Below are 17,920 nucleotides of genomic sequence, written 5' to 3'. Positions count from 1 at the left end.
TATGTAATCATACATGTCACGTCTTCCTGAGAGAAAGCACATGCTTATAGCCTAAGGATAATACTAATTGGTATTATCTGTAGAGGGATGTAGGTTCCCTAATTGGTTCTTTCTGGAACTGTGTGAAAACAATTAAGCTCAATGTACAAAGAGAAGAATGATGCTATTGTAACATGCTCAAATGCAATTAAATATTAAAAATTAAGGTGCTACAAAAGGTTCTTTACAACAATGCCATACAAAATTTTTTATAAATACTTATTGTTTACTTGTATTTTAGTATAATCTGAAGAACCATTTTACGGATGTTAAAGTCTCTTCATGGATACAGCCAAAAATGGTCTATGTCATTGTGTAGCATGTAAAGGTGAATGACTAAATTTAACCAAGGATATCCAAATAGGGCCTCAAGCGTGGGTAAAATACGTTTTTGATTAACCTTGTAAAAATATATTAATAAAAAGCATGCATTGATTCATATGTAATAAGATGTAAAATTTCCTTTATGTTCTAAGTCCTCTTTGAATTCTAAATTTAGATGATTATACAGCAGATAACAAAGACGTGTGTCAAACATAATGTGTTGTCTCACTGCTTAAGGTGAAGCCATTGACTTCTAATACATGTACCATTACCACCTTCCATAAATTCAGTTTCAATAGCTGTGGCGTACTGCTTAATATTACCGTAACCTGTCCAACACTTTGCAAAACCAGGATAAGGTTAATTTGATGTGCAGCAAGTCCAAAGAAGATGATTTCATGGCTAACAGACAAGTGAATGAAAAAGATAAAGGTAATTAAATCTCTCTTTGTGGAGATAATTAATAATGATCTAGGCCAGTGACCCTATTATACCCTCATGATAACCATTCGGCCTCTGAATCATGCGGTTGGGTCACAAGAGTGAATGTATTTAATTGGTCATTGGGTCTCGTTTATTAAGCATGCATACGCACAAATTTGTGCATGAAAAATCGTGATTCAACTAAAACTTTTGTATTGAAATTTCTTCTAAATGTACGCAAAAATTCACATACGCAATATCACGTACACTGTAATCAAATACTAGGCTATAATTGTAATGTTTATAATAATGTTGATATATAAAATTGACATGATTATATTTTATATTATAATATTTTTATTATTATTATTATTATATACATTATATTATACATTATTATAGCCTATTTATTTTTTCTACACATATAAAGAAGATGCACATAATGACAAATCTTTACGCTTTCCTTCCTCACTTTTTAAATCTCTACATGAAAGTGTCTGCTTAACGCCTAATGTTAACGTCACATAGATGTGTGTCTCTGTCATATTAATTTAATGTCATATTTGTTAATGCAATCCAATACTTATTTAATGTCACTCTGGTCATTGTATAGCACTGACTTCCTCCAGCGACAGGAAAACCTCCCAAATAAAAAATGCAAAGCAAAACATAACCTTTTCAAGCTCTTTTGCTTCTATGACAAACTGCTATAAAAAAAAAATTGTGGACCATCGCTGCCGAAAGCCTTTATATGAAGCTGGTTTGGGCGTGTTTTATGCATATTACCAACCTCGTGCATATGTAGAGCACTCCAAACATTACGACATTATCGTAATTCCTCCCGCTTCAGACTCAACCTGTAAGTTCACTCCTGTTAGCCTTGCATTGTTAGCGAATCTTTCAAACATGGTAAAAAGCGTTACATTTCCAGCTGACATCAGAGGTATTCAGGCCAATCACAATGTACAGCTTAGCTGGCCAATCAGGGACAAAACGCTTTTCAAATTAAGTTTTGTACACGAATCAGTTCATTTCAGTAAGAGGGGGAAGTCTGGAGCTACAAAAATGTACAATATGTGGAAAATAATATGTTTTTTTAATCATTAACCACGCGCACACATTGTTTTATACCAAATACTCAAAATAACGTTTTTAGCAATGGAATAGGTGCTCTTTAAGATAAAGACTGCAGATTTTGAGGGTCAAACGTTTTTGGGTATTGTATGGCACACATAGTGCTAATGCACCCTAAGGTTTCTTCATTATGAGCAAAAATACATATTCGAAACGTTTAAGATGCTTTGATATTACCAGACAAGCTTGAAAGCAATCCAGACCTTTTTTTGCGGAGAGGATATGTCCTTGGTAACTGAAAAACTGAATGAAACTTGAATAACGTTTATCACAGCATTATGCTTAGTGCAATAACATTTAAGCACAGAATCAGTGTAAATGTAAATGTAAAGTAAAATAAATTTGAAGAATAGTCATAAATATAATTTGTGAGCAGATAAGGATATATGAATATAACTAGATTGTTGTGTACAGGACAATACAACCTAGTGCTTAAGCCATACAGTAAATCAAAAATAATGAGAATAGTACGCATGATTTTCCCCAAAATGACCTCACAATGTAATTTTTCTCAAACTGCCCTTATTGACCAGCTTTACCAGCTAGACGAGTGCAAAGTAGTACCAGCATGTGAATTCACGTCTAAATAGATTATTGATTTGAGCTGAGATATTTTCTAAATCTCTCTCTCTCAGCGATTTGTGCGGTGACGTGAAGGTTTCTTTCAAGCCTTTTTTTGTTGCTTGCTGGTGTCATAAAGCCTACTAGAAACATTACACACAGTGGAGAGGATGTGGCTTGTGGGAAATTCCCAGTGTGAGAGCTCACTCAATCAGCATTCAGCTGTGGGATTGAGATCCGGCCCTTTCCATTCAACTCTCGGTTTCTTCTAAGCCGCATACGACTGTCACTCTGAGCATCTTTCTGGTTCTGGAATTTGATTTCGAGAAGTCATATTGGCCAAAAATAGTGCCAGATCCTTCTAATTAGTAATCAGTTGACAAGAGGAAACTGGCCTATATTGACTCAAGTGAAGATTTTGAATGAAGGCTAAGGCAGGAGTTGACGTACGCTAATCAGGAGGTGAACCGCTGATTTCTCCGTTAAATAGAGAAAGAGGCAGAAGGATACAGGAATAAAAGATTTGAGTGATTGCATGTGGTGTTTAGTATTTCCTTGAGTGTTTACTTTTGTTAATATTTCTATGTTAAGATGAAAGATTTTATTAGGCTTCTTTAGTCTGAAAGACCATAGGGGTGATTTATAGAGGAAACTAGGAGGGTGGGGTGGGGGTGCTGAAACTGACTGACAAAGATGTGAAGTAAAAAGTTTTCTTAAGGTAAACATCAGATGAAGGTGTTTTCCCTTCAGTTGCAAGTTGCTAAAAGATGACTTTTTATCAATTGCATTAAAAAAATAAATATACCAAGATATGCTTCAGGGTAGACTCCTGTTTCAAAAAATTATATCTCAGATATGATCTCAAATATCTTATGGCAAGACGTAGATCACAAGGTATGTCGCGAGGTGGCTAATTTGTACGATTATGAGGATGAAGTATTTATGAAGCCCCAAACCCAACATCACTTTGGTAAAAGCAAATAACCACTCGTTACAACTGAGGTATGCAGCAAAGCATTTGTGAAGCCACAACACGCACAACCTTGAGGCGGATGAGCTACAACAGCAGAAGACCCCACCGGGTACCACTCATCTCCACTACAAATAGGAAAAAGAGGCTACAATTTGCATGAGCTCACCAAATTTGGACAGTTGAAGACTGAAAAAATGTTTCCTGGTCTGATGAGTCTCGATTTCTGTTGAGACATTCAGATGGTAGAGTCAGAATTTGGCATAAACAAAATGAGAACATGGATCCATCATGCCTTGTTATCACTGTGCAGGCTGTTGGTGGTGGTGTAATGGTGTGGGGGGTGTTTTCTTGGCACACTTTAGGCCCCTTAGTGCCAATTGGGCGTTGTTTAAATACCACGGCCTACCTGAGCATTGTTTCTGACCTTGTCCATCTCTTTATGATCACCATGTACCCATCCTCTGATGGCTACTTCCAGCAGGATAATGCACCATGTCACAAAGCTCAAAAAATTTCTAATTGGTTTCTTGAACATGACAATGAGTTCACTGTATTAAAATGGCCCCCACACACTAGATCTCAACCCAATAGAGCATCTTTGGGATGTGGTGGAATGGGAGCTTAAGCTTGACAGGAAGACATATTTTGATTGGCTAATTTGTCTGGACAATTAATTTGATTTTGTGCACACTAGGGGTATAAAAATGTGTGTCTATGTGATCTATTTTCTAATTAAAGCAATGCAGATTTTGATGTTACCCGATGATTAGTATAAAGTTTAGATGTTCTCAGGAAGTAAGCTGTAGATCCTCGGAGTCACAGCTGGGAATGTCTGACAGTGAAAGACAAAGCAGTCACTAATGATAATGAAGATGCTAATGCTGATTATAATTACATGTGTATTTTCTGACAGAAGAAGAAGAGGACCTCATGGGTGTTTTAGCGCTGTGCTATGTGCCTATTTATGTTTATCTCTCATCCCCATAACCTCTGCTGTAAGGACAGATGGAATAAGGCTAATACATCACGTCTATGAATAAAGGCCTGTAATGTCTTTACAGGGCAGTAAATAAGAAATAACTAGCAGCGCATGTGTGTTTTTACTCTGTCCTCCAATAACAAAGTTTTGTAGCATGTCTGTAAACATCAACTTCACAGATGCCGCTCCAGCACAGGGACCGCATCGGGTCCCTCTATGTGTGCTTTGCTAAAAACACAAGCTGCTGTCTGCTGGAGCCCTGCCCTCCATGTTAGCAGGGGAACCCAGTGAGAGATTTCTAGAAGAGATGCATTTGTAGATTGGCTTAAATTGGATCCAACACACAGATGGAGGCATGGGTGGTTTTGACTCTTTTCCTGCGTGGTGTGGATCTTGTACTCATGTTCAGCATCATCCAGGGACTGTACAGTATTTTAGTGAGTGAAGGTGTTGAGGGGAATGTTTCTGCTAATAAACCAAGGTCATTAAAGAGAACCTATTTCATTGCTAAAAACAACGCTTTTTTGTGTATTTTGTATAATAGAATGTGTTTGCGTGGTTTATTTGCCACATACCATAGATTTTTGTAGGTGCAGATTTCCCTCTCTTCCTGAAACGCACAGATTTGAAAAGCGCTGTGTCCCTGATTGGCCAGCTAATCTGTACGTTGTGATTGGTCTCAATACCTTTGACGTCAGCCGGAAATGTGACGCTCCTTACCATGTTTAAAAGATTTGCTCACAATGCTATGCTCACAGGAGTTAACTTACAGGCTGCGAGTCCAAGCGAGAGGAATTATGATAATGTCTGTCTTTACTACATCACCAATCCCAGGAAGTAAACTGTTGCCTACAATCCATGTGTTTGTTGTAGTCCAAGAAAAGATATTTACGTTGGAGATGATAACTCGCGTCATCGTTTACTTTGGAGTTTGTACCTGTTGCATATCGTTAACATGTACTAATATACACCTACACACCAAAGGAAATGTAAAATCATGAATCGGACAAAAGGTGCTCATTAAGTGAATTACCCCTAAAGAATGTTAATACTAGAACTATTTAGTTTATTTAAATACTTATTCAAAACATAGTATTATCATATATTGAATGTCTGTTATAATGTTGAGTGATATTTGTGACCATTTCTGTAAAATCCAGGCTAACGTCTAAAGGGGGTCGCACACCGGACGCGTAGCTCAGCGCCGAGTAGTTCTAAAAAAAATCTAACACATTGTTATCTCTGAGTATACGCACACCGGCGGCGACAGGTGGCGCCTGTCCGCGGCGCCCAGCTATGACTCAGGAAGTTGCTCAAATCCCTGTCGCGCCACAGAGCGTCACTCACATAGTTTGACATTGAATAACATCATATTTGTTCCAAATCATTAACGATTAACATTGGCTGCTAACATATATTTAGCATTTTGAAGTAGATGCTATCTGATTAAGCTTGCGCTATTTAATGTGCACTTCGGTGTACGATACCTCCAAGTTTTCCTAGATGTAGTCTCAGCCTCAGACGTCACGCCCACAGACTGTTGGCTAAACGTCTGATGTTTTTCGTACACTTTTCTGAAAACCCTGTGAGAAGGTCAAAGTCGTCTTTGATTGGTTGAAATAAACCGGATTTCCAGGAGACGCGAGTGTCGCGATTAGTTTCGGTCCCTGAAAAACAAAGCTCTGAGGTTCCATTGAGGAAGAGAAGCAGTCGTGTTCACGTGGATAATAATGACCAGTTATCATGATCAGCTAAACATTGGATTCTCAAAAATATGCAAAGTTCGCGACAAAGACTTCCAAGAGATTTGCTTGAGGCAGTTAGTGGAGTCAAAAAGTTCAGTTCTCCTGAATTGCTTGTATGTGTTAAAAAGTGGAGAGATATGCTTCAAACAGATGTTTAGCGGGAGCGTCTCATTGGTGTGGCTGTTGATGAAGTGCACAACGTTGTTCTATGGTGAGTAATGTTGTTTATTTAGATGCTATTCAATTGCAGCTGGTTATTTCAATAACTGACTTGTTGCCAGCAGGCTCGTTATTGTGGGGAGTCTGAAACGTGATGCTAGACGAAACAAACTGTGATTGGTTGTTTGACATGTCGGTCAAACAGCACGTGGGCAGGCTTTGTCCAGAAAAAGCAGCTACGCGAGACTATCCTAGATGCAACTCAACGCGGCGCTGTGCGACGCTGAGCTGCGCGTAGGGTTGCCACCTGTCCCTGTTTTACCGGGATTGTCCTTCTTTTTAATAACCTGTCCCGGGAAATTTATCAACTCTCCCGGGACACTGAATGTCCCGGTTTTCGAAACGCTATGTGAATATGAAATTTAGCGCGCGCACGGCAGAGAGGGAGACCTTGCGTCTGTGTGTGTGTTTGCCTCATTTAGCGCATGTAAGACAGAGAGCTTCCTGATTGGCCTGTTTCAGGACATCAACCAATCAATTGTCAGTGTGGGCGGGCTTTTATCTCTTCTCCCGAACCAAACTAATCAGTGTATCTAGAAACAGGAGCGCCATGGCAGAGGGAGAGTGCCCCAAAAGCGAAAATATAAGACATATTTTACACCAGACTACACGAAAGTGTATCCCTGTCTTAAAAGAGTTAAAATCTTGCATGGTGTAGAGTTTGTAACAGTGACTTCAGCTTTTCCCATGGCGGGTTAAATGATTGTAAAATACATGTTGAGGTGAGTTCAACAAGTTTAATTTCATGTGCATATTTGCTAGTTGCTATTTAGACCTGTTTAAAGTTGCAATGGAATATAAATAAAAACAGTTTACATAAATAGTATAAGCAGCTTTAATAAATTGTAAACCTGATTTACATATTTTAACATAATGAACAAATAATTGGGTAACACTTTACAATAAGGTTCATTAGTTAACACATGAACTAATAATAAACTGCACTTACAGCATAAAGCAATTTTTTTATCTTTGTTAATGTTAATAATACATTTATTTAAATCTTGTTAACATTAGTTAATGCACTTTGAACTAACATGAATAAACCATGAACAGTATTTTTATTTACTAACGTTATCAAAGATTAACAAATACAGTAACAAATGTACTGCTCACGGTTAGTTCATGTTAGTTAATACATTAACTAATGTTAACAAATAAGAATTGAAAAAAAGAGAATTGTAAAGTTTTGCCAATAATTGCATAGGCCTATAGAAATATTATGCTATTGGGGGGGGGGGCTTGTGAGCAAACCAATTGGCCGGGTCATCTATATGTCCAGGTTTTTTATCAGACATGGGTGGCAACCCTAGCTGCGCGTCCAGTATGCGACCCCCTTAAGGATGTTATTATGAGATTTGGAGCATCAAAGTTTGATTCATCTTTCAAACCATGTGTCTTACTTCGTCAATATTAGATATAATCAAGGTTATATTTTACAAAATGTTTTTCACATTATGTACCACATCAAATGTTGTATCACTTCAAATCATATCTCAAATAAAATGAGAAATAAAATGTTGCTAGATTTTCAAAGACAGGGTCACATTTTGACTAATATAACATTCAAACCATCTTGAGGAATTTCTCATAAGTATTATCGTGTGCCCTTGTAGTATAAAGTATACACACAGTGGTAATCAAAGTAAACAAGTAAAAAATAATGAGTAACACGGATAAATTGTTTATAATAAACACTGCAATATTACATTAAAGAGCAACTTTGGTCCAATTCACAATTTTACATTTCCTTTGGTGTGTAAGTGTGTATTAGTACATGTTAAAGATATGCAAAAGGTACAAACCCCAAAGTAAACAATGATGCGAGTTCTCGTATTCAGGCCAATCACAACGTACAGGTTAGCTGGCCAATCAGGGACACAGCGCTTTTCAAATCAATGAGTTTTGTACAAAATCAATGCGTTTGAGGAAAGCAGTGTTTTTGGAGCTACAAAATTGTACGGTATGTAGAAAATAATGTGTGTGTGTTTTTTTTAAGCATAAACCACGCAAACACGTATTATACCAAATACAATGTTTTTTTAGCAATTATAAAAATTTTTTAGCCAGTTTTGATTTCATTGGAACTTGGAAGTGTAAAGAGTTTAAATAGTTTAAAATGTAAACAGAAAATCTCTTGTCATGACCTCTTTTTGAAGTACTAGTATGTACTCAAACAGATGTATTATTTTTAACCGGAGTTTACCCGGAGGCATATCATGGTATATTTATGCTTTAAAAGTAAATGTAAGTCATCTTTTATCAACTCACGAATAAGGGGCCACATAAGACCCTTTTATACGATGCTTTCCTTGAAAGACTCTTTTCCTTCACATCTCTGTCACTCGCTGACAGATTTTCACCTTCAACACCTCCCACCTTTAAACCCCCACAGTTTCTTCATCCCGGTCCCTTCTTTCAAGAACACTTTGATCCTGCTTTCTGAAACGGTTTGATATGGGAAAAGGGCGGCTGCACAGACAGATGAGTGTGCATCAACTCTTTCTCTGTGAAATACATCTTTTATTTTGCTAAGCCCTGAGACAGCACTTCCGCCTCTCAACACTGCAGTGATAAACGTTTTACAACGGTTTCTCTTGCCACCCACTCCCATTCGCATGCCCAATGCATTCCCATGCTAGTGTCATGATAATGTAGGTGTTAATAAAAGAATTTACATTGGAAGGCATATTGAAAGTGTTCCTGTAGCTCATTGGTGCATACTGTGGGTTCGAGTCCCATGTACATGCTAATAAAATGCATAGCTCAAGCCACTAAAAGAGTTTGCTAAAGGCCTAAATGTACATGTAAAATTATATGTGGTTTATTGTCTATTTTGCAACACTTTACAATTCATTCATTTTAAACATGCACTCAGTTTTTACCGATAAGTCCTTAAAATTTTCCATCAAACCAAATGTAATTTGTGTGATATTTTGTGTTGTTGATCAGATATTCGAGGCATACAGAACTTCCTGGACCAGACCTCTCAGCAGGGAATGGACGTGTCTCTCCAGAAAGTGGAATCCAATATCAATATGATGATTACCGGAATGTTCCGCACCATGAGGGTGGAAGAGCTCCATCGCTACAGGGACACATTGCGGCGTGCTGTGCTGTTCATGAGCCCCGCTACTGCCAAAGCCTTTATTACAGAGGTACATTCAAACACTTTCCCAAACACTTCCATATAGTATATACAAGCGCATTATAATGCATATCACACCCTCAAATGCGCTCCAACACCAAACGTAAATTTTTACGCTTACTGTTTAATACAAATGGCTCCATTTCCACTAGTACATTATGTTGCAGATGTTTGGTGGCCTACTGTTTCAGCAGCAGGCAGTTTTTCTTCAATCTGTCAGTCCAAGCTCGGTTTAACCAGCTCATATTATTCTGATCTGTAAGGATGCTGTGGTATTTTCAGTTATTTTATATCTTTTTATACAATCATCATGTCGCTACCTTCACTCAAATCATTGGCATTTTCCATTTCAGCTCGCCTCTCAGACCTTTTTCTTATGGGTGATAGTAATTTATTTAGATTGAAAAACGTCACTTGTTTTAATTGCCAATATTTGTAGGGAAGCCATTAAATGGCTTTACTCCCTCTGATAACTCTCCCTGGGAATTAAACCATGAAGTATTGCTTAATCTCACATGCTATTCTCATTCGCCTTTAATTAAAAATATCTTGTGAAAAGCAATCAAAATCCAATTTTGCTGGAACATAGAATAGGACAGGAACCATCAGTAGTGGTTGAGACTGCAGGCAGCTGTAATGACTCTTGGGCCTGGGGATGATAAGTTGATTAGAGGAGCTCACAGTCTTAAAAATAGGCAGGGAATCATCACAGTATATTTAAAAATACATACGTTTTTATTGGATTATTGCTGTGGGGAATGCTGGGTCCAGGGTCAAAAATTAAGCAGGAATTAGGGGAAATTTTCCATAAGACGGTGACAGAATGTGTAAACATCCTTACACAAGATGCATGGACTCAAAATTACATCATATTTTAAATCTACCACTGCACTGTCTAAAATCTACACTTGCATAAACATAAGCTATTTTTTCATAAGCCATTATGCTTCTTAAATGAATAGTTTACACAAACATTCTCTCATACTTTATGGACCCTCATGCCATCTGAGAAGTGTATGACTTTCTCGGCTCTAGATGAACACAAATATTGTTTTATAAATTTACTTTATATTTTCCTTTATATACATGTTAGTTTAAAAATGTTGAAATCTCTAAAAGCTCATGCATCATAAACGTAATTCAGATGACTCCAGTGGCTTATTAGATGAATAACAGATAGAAAAAGCCACAAAACGCCACCCCTGTCAAAAATGAGATAATGATATTAAAACTGTAAGGGTGGATTCACTACAGTAGTTCAGTCTGTAGGAACACCGAAATGACTGAGAAATGTTAACAGCAAGATGGTGTAAAACTGTGTATTTCTGGTCAATTATCACCTCTCTGCAACTTATACCAACAACGACAAAATATGTAGGAGAGCATTGCTATATAAATCACTCGCACGCATTTCTATAAATAGTTTTTCGTGTCCATGGCACGACTATCTTTTTCTTGTCATCTTATGTATTGTTTTCTCATTTTTGTCCTATTTTTAAATCATTGTCCCTTGGGTTTGGGGTTAGATTTGGGGTTTGGGTTAGGATGTACTTTTATGTATTGGTTTCTACATGTTTTTTTTTCGCTTTTAAAACTATTCTCGCTTGGAGTTGGGGTTAGGATGTCTAAAAATGTAACAGAAAGTGATTCTAACCCCAACCCCAAGCGATAATGGTAAGAAAATAGGGAAAAAACTGTAAGAAAACAATACATAAAATGACACGAAAAGAAAGCCGTGCCACGGACACGAAAAACTATTTATAGAAATTCATACGAGTGACACGAAAAAAGACATTCGTGCTCAAGGCAAGAAAAAAAGCTAAATTTTGTGCCATGGACACAAGTTAATAAAATGTTCGTGACTATAACACGACTTTCCGTGAGATCAGTCTGATAATAACATGGAGTGAGTAAATTATGAGAGATTTCGGGTGAACCGTTTCTTGCAAAACACTGAAAAAAAATTATTCATTCAATTTACTCAATTTTTTACACTTAGTGGTCACAATCAATTTCTTTAAGCTACATTTAAACAAAACATTTCAAAACAAAACAAAAAACTTTTGTTTAAATGTATTGCTCCGCGCCAGTGTTGCGAAACCAATAACTTTATTTGTATGGAAAGTACCCTTCACGTTTGTGAGTGCGGTGCACCTGCTCCAAAACGAAATGCGCAGCCGTGATTTTATACCTCTCATTTGCACGATGTGTTAATCGTTTTTTGTCACCAGAAGCTTAGTCGCCAACACCAACACAGCTTGACGCATCTCACTCAGAACCTCGAGAACGCACACATGTTAAACATGTTACCCCTTGAACCCCCCCTCCCACACACACACACACAGATCCCCCAACATAACAAATCCCAATATAACCCCTGTATATATATATTAAATAACCAACATGATCTCACAGAAAGTCGTGTTTTAGTCACAAAAAATAGATTTATTTGTGTCCATGGCACGAAATTCAGCTTTTTTTGTGCCTTGAGCACGGATGTTTTTTCATGTCACTCGCACGCATTACTATAAATAGTTTTTCGTATTCGTGGCACGACTTTCTTTTTCTTGTCATTTTATGTATCGTTTTCTATTTTTTTCCCCCTATTTTTAAATCATTGTCGCTTGGGGTTGGGGTTAGATTTGGGTTTTGGGTTAGGATGTCTAAAAATGTAACAGAAAGTGATTGTAACCTCAACCCCAAGCAACAATGGTAAGAAAATAGGAAAAAACAATAAGAAAACAAAACATAAAATGACATGAAAAAGAAAGCCGTGGACACAAATAAATTAATAAAATTTTTGTGACTATAACACAACTTCACGTGAGATCAGTCTGATAATAACATGGGGTGAGTAAATTATGAGAGATTCAGGGTGAACTGTTTCTTGCAAAACACTCTGTGCACTGAAAAAAAGAATTCATACAATTTACTCACAATCAATTTATTTAAGATACATTTAAACAAAAAATTAGAAAAACTTTTGTTTAAATGTAGCTTAAATAAATTGATTGCAACAACTTACCTTAAAGGTGCTCTAAGCAAATTCACACGTTTTAGACCGTAAAACATTTTTTGTTACATACAGCAAACATCTCCTCACTATCTGCTTGCTACCTGACTGCTGATCAAACTGTAAAAAAACGCGATCTCTGTAGACAGCTCAAGCTCCACAAACGGCAATAACAACACAGTGGCCAAACCTACCAACACAAAATATAACAAAGTGTTCCAGCCAATAAACGACTAGAAGGATTTGGGGGTGGGGGTTGGGCGCGTTCATGAAAAGACGGAAGGGAGAGGGAGGGGGAGGAGTTAGCTATGCTCCGTTTGTTTGAAAACAGTTCAAACATCAACAAAAAGTGACCTTTAAAAAATTTAGTAAATTAAATTACTCATTTTTTTCAGTGTATTTAGCGAATACTAGAGAGCTTGCAAACACATCAACACACTCTATTTACACTCTATAACACATTTTATTTAGCTTTGGCTGTGTGGCGTTGCGCATGATTTTAACTTTTAATCAGGACTGTAACATCACCTGTTGCCGGGACCTGGTTGGGTCACACTTGGCTAGAACACAGTAATACTGAATAAACAGAGAGGCGTCATGGATTGTTTGTAAACACTAGGTGTTTGATAAATGAGACTTAGACAGTTAGCCTCATTATTGGCCTTTGACTGCACACGGCGAGTGCGCTCAGGTCTCCCTGCACCACAGGAGGAAAGACTATTAAACATCTGTTCATTACTGAGTCTTAGAACTGTGGTTGCAGCATTCTGGTTTGATCAGAAACTGTCACATAAAGGCTGTGGATCTGGCTTATTTAAGCCTTTGTCTGCACTTTAAAGCTGATTTAAAGGCCAGGTCATCGGACAAGAGACAGTCTGTGTATAGTTAGAGACAAATTGCCCCTATTAGAAGTCTTGCAGCATCCAACATTCTCTCTGGTGCTTTATGGTCAATTCTGGACATATTTTACATGGGCTGGTGTTTAATGATGACAAAATACAGAACTGCATTAGTCAAAACCTATGATGCTATACAGTATGTAGTTCGTATATAAGAACTTTTAAGTTTCATCAGATACTCCTTTATTGTGTACAAATACAATTTTAAAAGCTTTCCTTATGTCAGACAGTCTTAGCTTATAAGACAATGCTAGTGATTTAAAAATGTTTTTATCTTAAACCATATTTGTAAACTAACTAGCATCTGTTCAGAGAACGAGCATTGTTACTCAGACCACGTTAGCGAACATAACAAATAATTTCCTAGACCCTGTCCAGCATTGACCAAGAGGAAGCATACATGCGTCAAATAACACGTCGGTGCTGTCTGACCGAGTAATTAGTCTGGACAGCAGTAGTTAAGTGATGGAGTCAGATGGCAAACAGTGTTGCACGGGTGAAGGGTCCCATGCCAGGTATTTAATAGTAAGATGTCCGACGTGATGAGGGATGTCAGTGAGGCGAGAGGTTAGGAGCTGTCTGTCTATATGATGTATGTAGGGTCGATGTCCATCAAGTGGTTGACAGACTGTTATAGTATGGAGACGAACAGTGTACCCCATGGACATTTAAAGTGTATTGTTTGAAGAAAACATGAATGATTTGTATGGTCTTGTAGTCAAATGCCTGTGCCCACTATGTCACAGACCTGTTGCACAACTCTCTACTTGATTGGGGGGTTCAGTAAAATATTATATTTGAATATGGACCTTAGCAACACAACCATCCATTTGGGCAGTTCTCGGCAAGCCACAGCTGTCATTTCACCCTCTAGGTTAACTATAGACCCGATATAGTCCTGCTTGGAGTAACCCACTTAGCCAAAATAAACTTGAATATGGCTACATGCAATATTTTTCAAAATAACTATGCGTAGACTCCTATAAAATTACACCGCTAGCCCAAATTTTGCCTTGTTTTAGCCTCTGTTTGGACGGCTATTTTTTATACACAAAATTGCTTGCTGAGTTTTTCTCTGTCTCTCTCTCCTTTTCTCTCTCTCTCTTTCTCTAATGAATACATCACATTATTATCAGAATAACATAATCTCTTATAATATAAACAGGTTGACATATTTCACTGTCACGACGCCCAGCTCTATGTTCATTCATTTATTTATTTGGCAAGCAGCCATGCAATAAGGGATAATGTATGATGTTAGACTGATCACCCTGTCGGGGTTTATTTTGTGATAATGACCAGCTGACTGTACATTATGCTTTACATAATTAGTCATCAGAAAATGGCTTCGCACACAGGCGTTGCATTGCTTGACTGACGCTCGCAAGATTTGAGCAAATCCAGCTTTGTCAGATCAATTTCTGTTTGCGCTTATGAAAAAATATCACAATCTCCTTGTGCATTACAGATTTGACAAATTCAGCATGTTACTTCCAAAGTCCATATTTATTTTCGCATTCAAAGCTGTCAGGGGTGTGGCAGCTGTTGTATCAAATCAGCTCGTGGTTATACGTGATTCACAGGCCTCAGTAACTCTTCAACGTCTGTGGTCAATTTAGCTCAAGGTTACGGTTTTGAATGATGGTCTTGTGTGCAGACACGTACACAAATGAACACACACAAATACACACACACACACACACACACACGGGTAGACGTGTTTAGACAGGGCGGTCTAACCAGCACTCAAAGTCATGCCCACTGACGCAAAGAAAGACCTTGAAGGGATAGTTCACCCAAAAATGTAAATTCGGTCATCGTTTACATCATTAGCCTCATGTTGTTCTAAACCTGTATGAGTTTCTTTCTTCTGTTGAACATACTGTAAAAGGGAAATATTTGGATAAATGATGGTAAGCACACAGTTAACGTACCCATTGATTTCTATAAAAACAAGTACTATAGAAGTGAATGGGTACTGTCTCCATTCTGTGTGAAATTTCCCTTTAAGAGCTCTGATTGAATGAGAGGTAAACACTGGCAAATGAGAAATCATTGCGTCTATGTTGGCAGCACTGTAGTAAAGTGCAAAAATAAAGGATGTAAAAGAAATTACAGAGCTGCTGCAAGATAACTCTCGATTCAAAGGGTGAGGTTCATATCTGCCTTTGAAGGTTAAACATGCAAAAGACGATTATGGCACGCTCTAAAATGTTCGCTTGTAAAAACCTTACGATAAGCAGAATTTGCAAGGTAGTTGCGTCAGTTAAATGCTTTCATACAGACGTTTTTTCCCATTAATGTGAGAGTTCATATTTAAAGTGTTAATTCAAGGTGACAAGGTGATCTGAAAGTTGGCACTCCGCCAAGCTCTTATACTGACTGACGCACGGGAAACTTTTCATCCGCTCAGACAAATCCTTTCCAGGGCAGCAGGAAACATAGAGGCCTTTTGAAATGCATTATTTAAAATGGAGGAGAGAAGATGATGAGTGCTGTGATTCATTGTGCATTTTACAGCCACCGGTGCCAGTGCCACGAAGAAAGACACAGGGGCTTTACCTACTACAAAGAGCCTTTGTGATGAATTGTAATTAACAGTGATGACCTTTTGGCATAAGAAAGAAGAGAAATTTAATGCATGAAACAGCATGTTTTTTACTAAAACCTTTTATTTGTATGCTAAAATCAAATTGGGAGAATTACCCTGTAAGCCCAGACAAATGGATTCAACTTAAATATCATTAAAAAAAATGTTTACATTTTGCCTTGTTAAATCAACAATTAACTTTAAGTTAAATGTACTTAAAATTGCTAAACGGGCAATTTACTTTTTTCGTTCACTGAACGTAAATGTCTCATTCCAGCACTGTATTCTTTTAGATTAACAAAACATGTCCTGTTCTACAAATGGTCAGTTAATAATGAGAAACGTTATTCCACACGTTTTATTTTAAAGAGCCTGTAAGATGCAAATTATAAGCGTCCTATCACTGTTTATAAGTCCAGGTCAAAAAACACTGTAATTTTCTAAGAATATACATTTAAAATGACCCCATTTCTCAGAGATCCCCAAACGATTCGCGTGAAGCTGTTCAATGACTCTGCCTAAAACCCCACTTTTCAGTAGCCTACTCTGCTCTGATTGGTCAACTGAGACAGTCTTCGCACAGACCACAGATCAGTGGCACAGACCAACAATAGTGCAACATTTGTTGACCTAGTGCTAACATGATTTACATTATTAACATCAATACACATCATTCATCATTAATCCAAGCAATAAAAACGACGATAGAAACTAACATTTTACACTCATTTAAGCAAGTATGTTAATTACAGGTTGTAGTAAGGAGACGTATGTTGTTCCAAATAAAGTGGGTACTGAACCATATGGGTATCTTTCTCCTTGAAAAAGTAATTTTAACCACTGATTCTTCATATTTTCTTCCTTTGGTAGTGAAAACAACACAAACTGAAAACACAGATATGATGTTTACACACTAACTAGCTGAAGTGTCTGTGTGGGCAGGTCATAGTTTTCGTTTCTCCCGGGCAAGGCTGTAGGCGGATATTATTATGCAAAGTGTTCGTATTACATGGATAAAGACAGGCAGGAGATTCAATCCATATAACGACTCGTTTCAGTGATTCAGAGTCGACTCCCTACTATAAGCCAATAACTTTATTAATCGTGCACTTTTTGGTTCAACTACTTTGCACATTGTTTAAATTGATGGACAGCTACATGACACACGCCAATACAGGTCATTTTGGATTTTGGATCTGTGTGGCTCTTTAAGAGACCTCAAAACTCAATAATGGTGACAGTAATCAAATCTCATGAAGTGAAAAGTTTAGCTCTTAACTTAACACCACAAAAATAATAAGCAACAATGAGAACAAAAACAACTGTAATAGTATAAATAAAGACCACAAACAGCAAAACAACACTCACATAACAGTAGCAGGTCATTTATGCATGCTGCAATGCATGATGGGTAAAATTTTCAAATTTCATTTGAATAAGCTAAAATAAACTTAAAATTTCTTTGCAATTTGTGCATGAAACTAAAACACTCGAGTAACTGAGAAACAATTTCAGGGTTTAGGTTGATAATATCATGGTTATTAATTGAAATAATACAATATTGACTGTTGTGATATAACCTCTTAATGCTTATAATACTTATATTATGAAATATTATTAATCTAGTTACATTGCATATTAAACTGGATTGGGAGGAAACATTATAGCATTAAAAAATGGCAGGCTTCAGCTTTAAATGAAACATAATTGAGAACACCATTACGTCTCCTGAGCCATGAAAGAGCAACCACGGAGTAATAAAATTTTCATCATCATAATCATCATCATCAAAGCGCTTTAAACATCTATCATACTACACCCTGTTTATTTTACACAGTGCTTTGTTGTTATTGCATTAAACAGAGTCTCTACA

At 37.3% G+C, this 17,920-nt stretch overlaps 1 protein-coding gene across 6 annotated transcripts in view; it reads left to right on the top strand.

Annotated features, from left to right (window-relative positions):
• grid2 (glutamate receptor, ionotropic, delta 2) overlaps positions 1 to 17,920 on the top strand; it is a 485,524-nt gene that overhangs the window by 302,174 nt on the left and 165,430 nt on the right. For all 6 annotated transcript variants that reach the window (XR_008634267.2, XR_008634268.2, XM_055168104.2 and 3 more), the window contains exon 4: positions 9,350 to 9,555. Coding sequence is in view for 4 of the 6 variants with exons in the window: in XM_055168104.2 (XP_055024079.2) it covers positions 9,350 to 9,555 (206 nt within the window). In the remaining 2 variants the exon portion in view is untranslated. The remainder of the gene's footprint in view (positions 1 to 9,349; positions 9,556 to 17,920) is intronic.

Source organism: Misgurnus anguillicaudatus, chromosome 5, assembly GCF_027580225.2.
Source record: "Misgurnus anguillicaudatus chromosome 5, ASM2758022v2, whole genome shotgun sequence".
Classification (NCBI taxonomy): Eukaryota; Metazoa; Chordata; class Actinopteri; order Cypriniformes; family Cobitidae; genus Misgurnus; species Misgurnus anguillicaudatus.
Note: the sequence above shows the minus strand (reverse complement) of the source record. Positions and strands in the feature narration are given on the sequence as shown.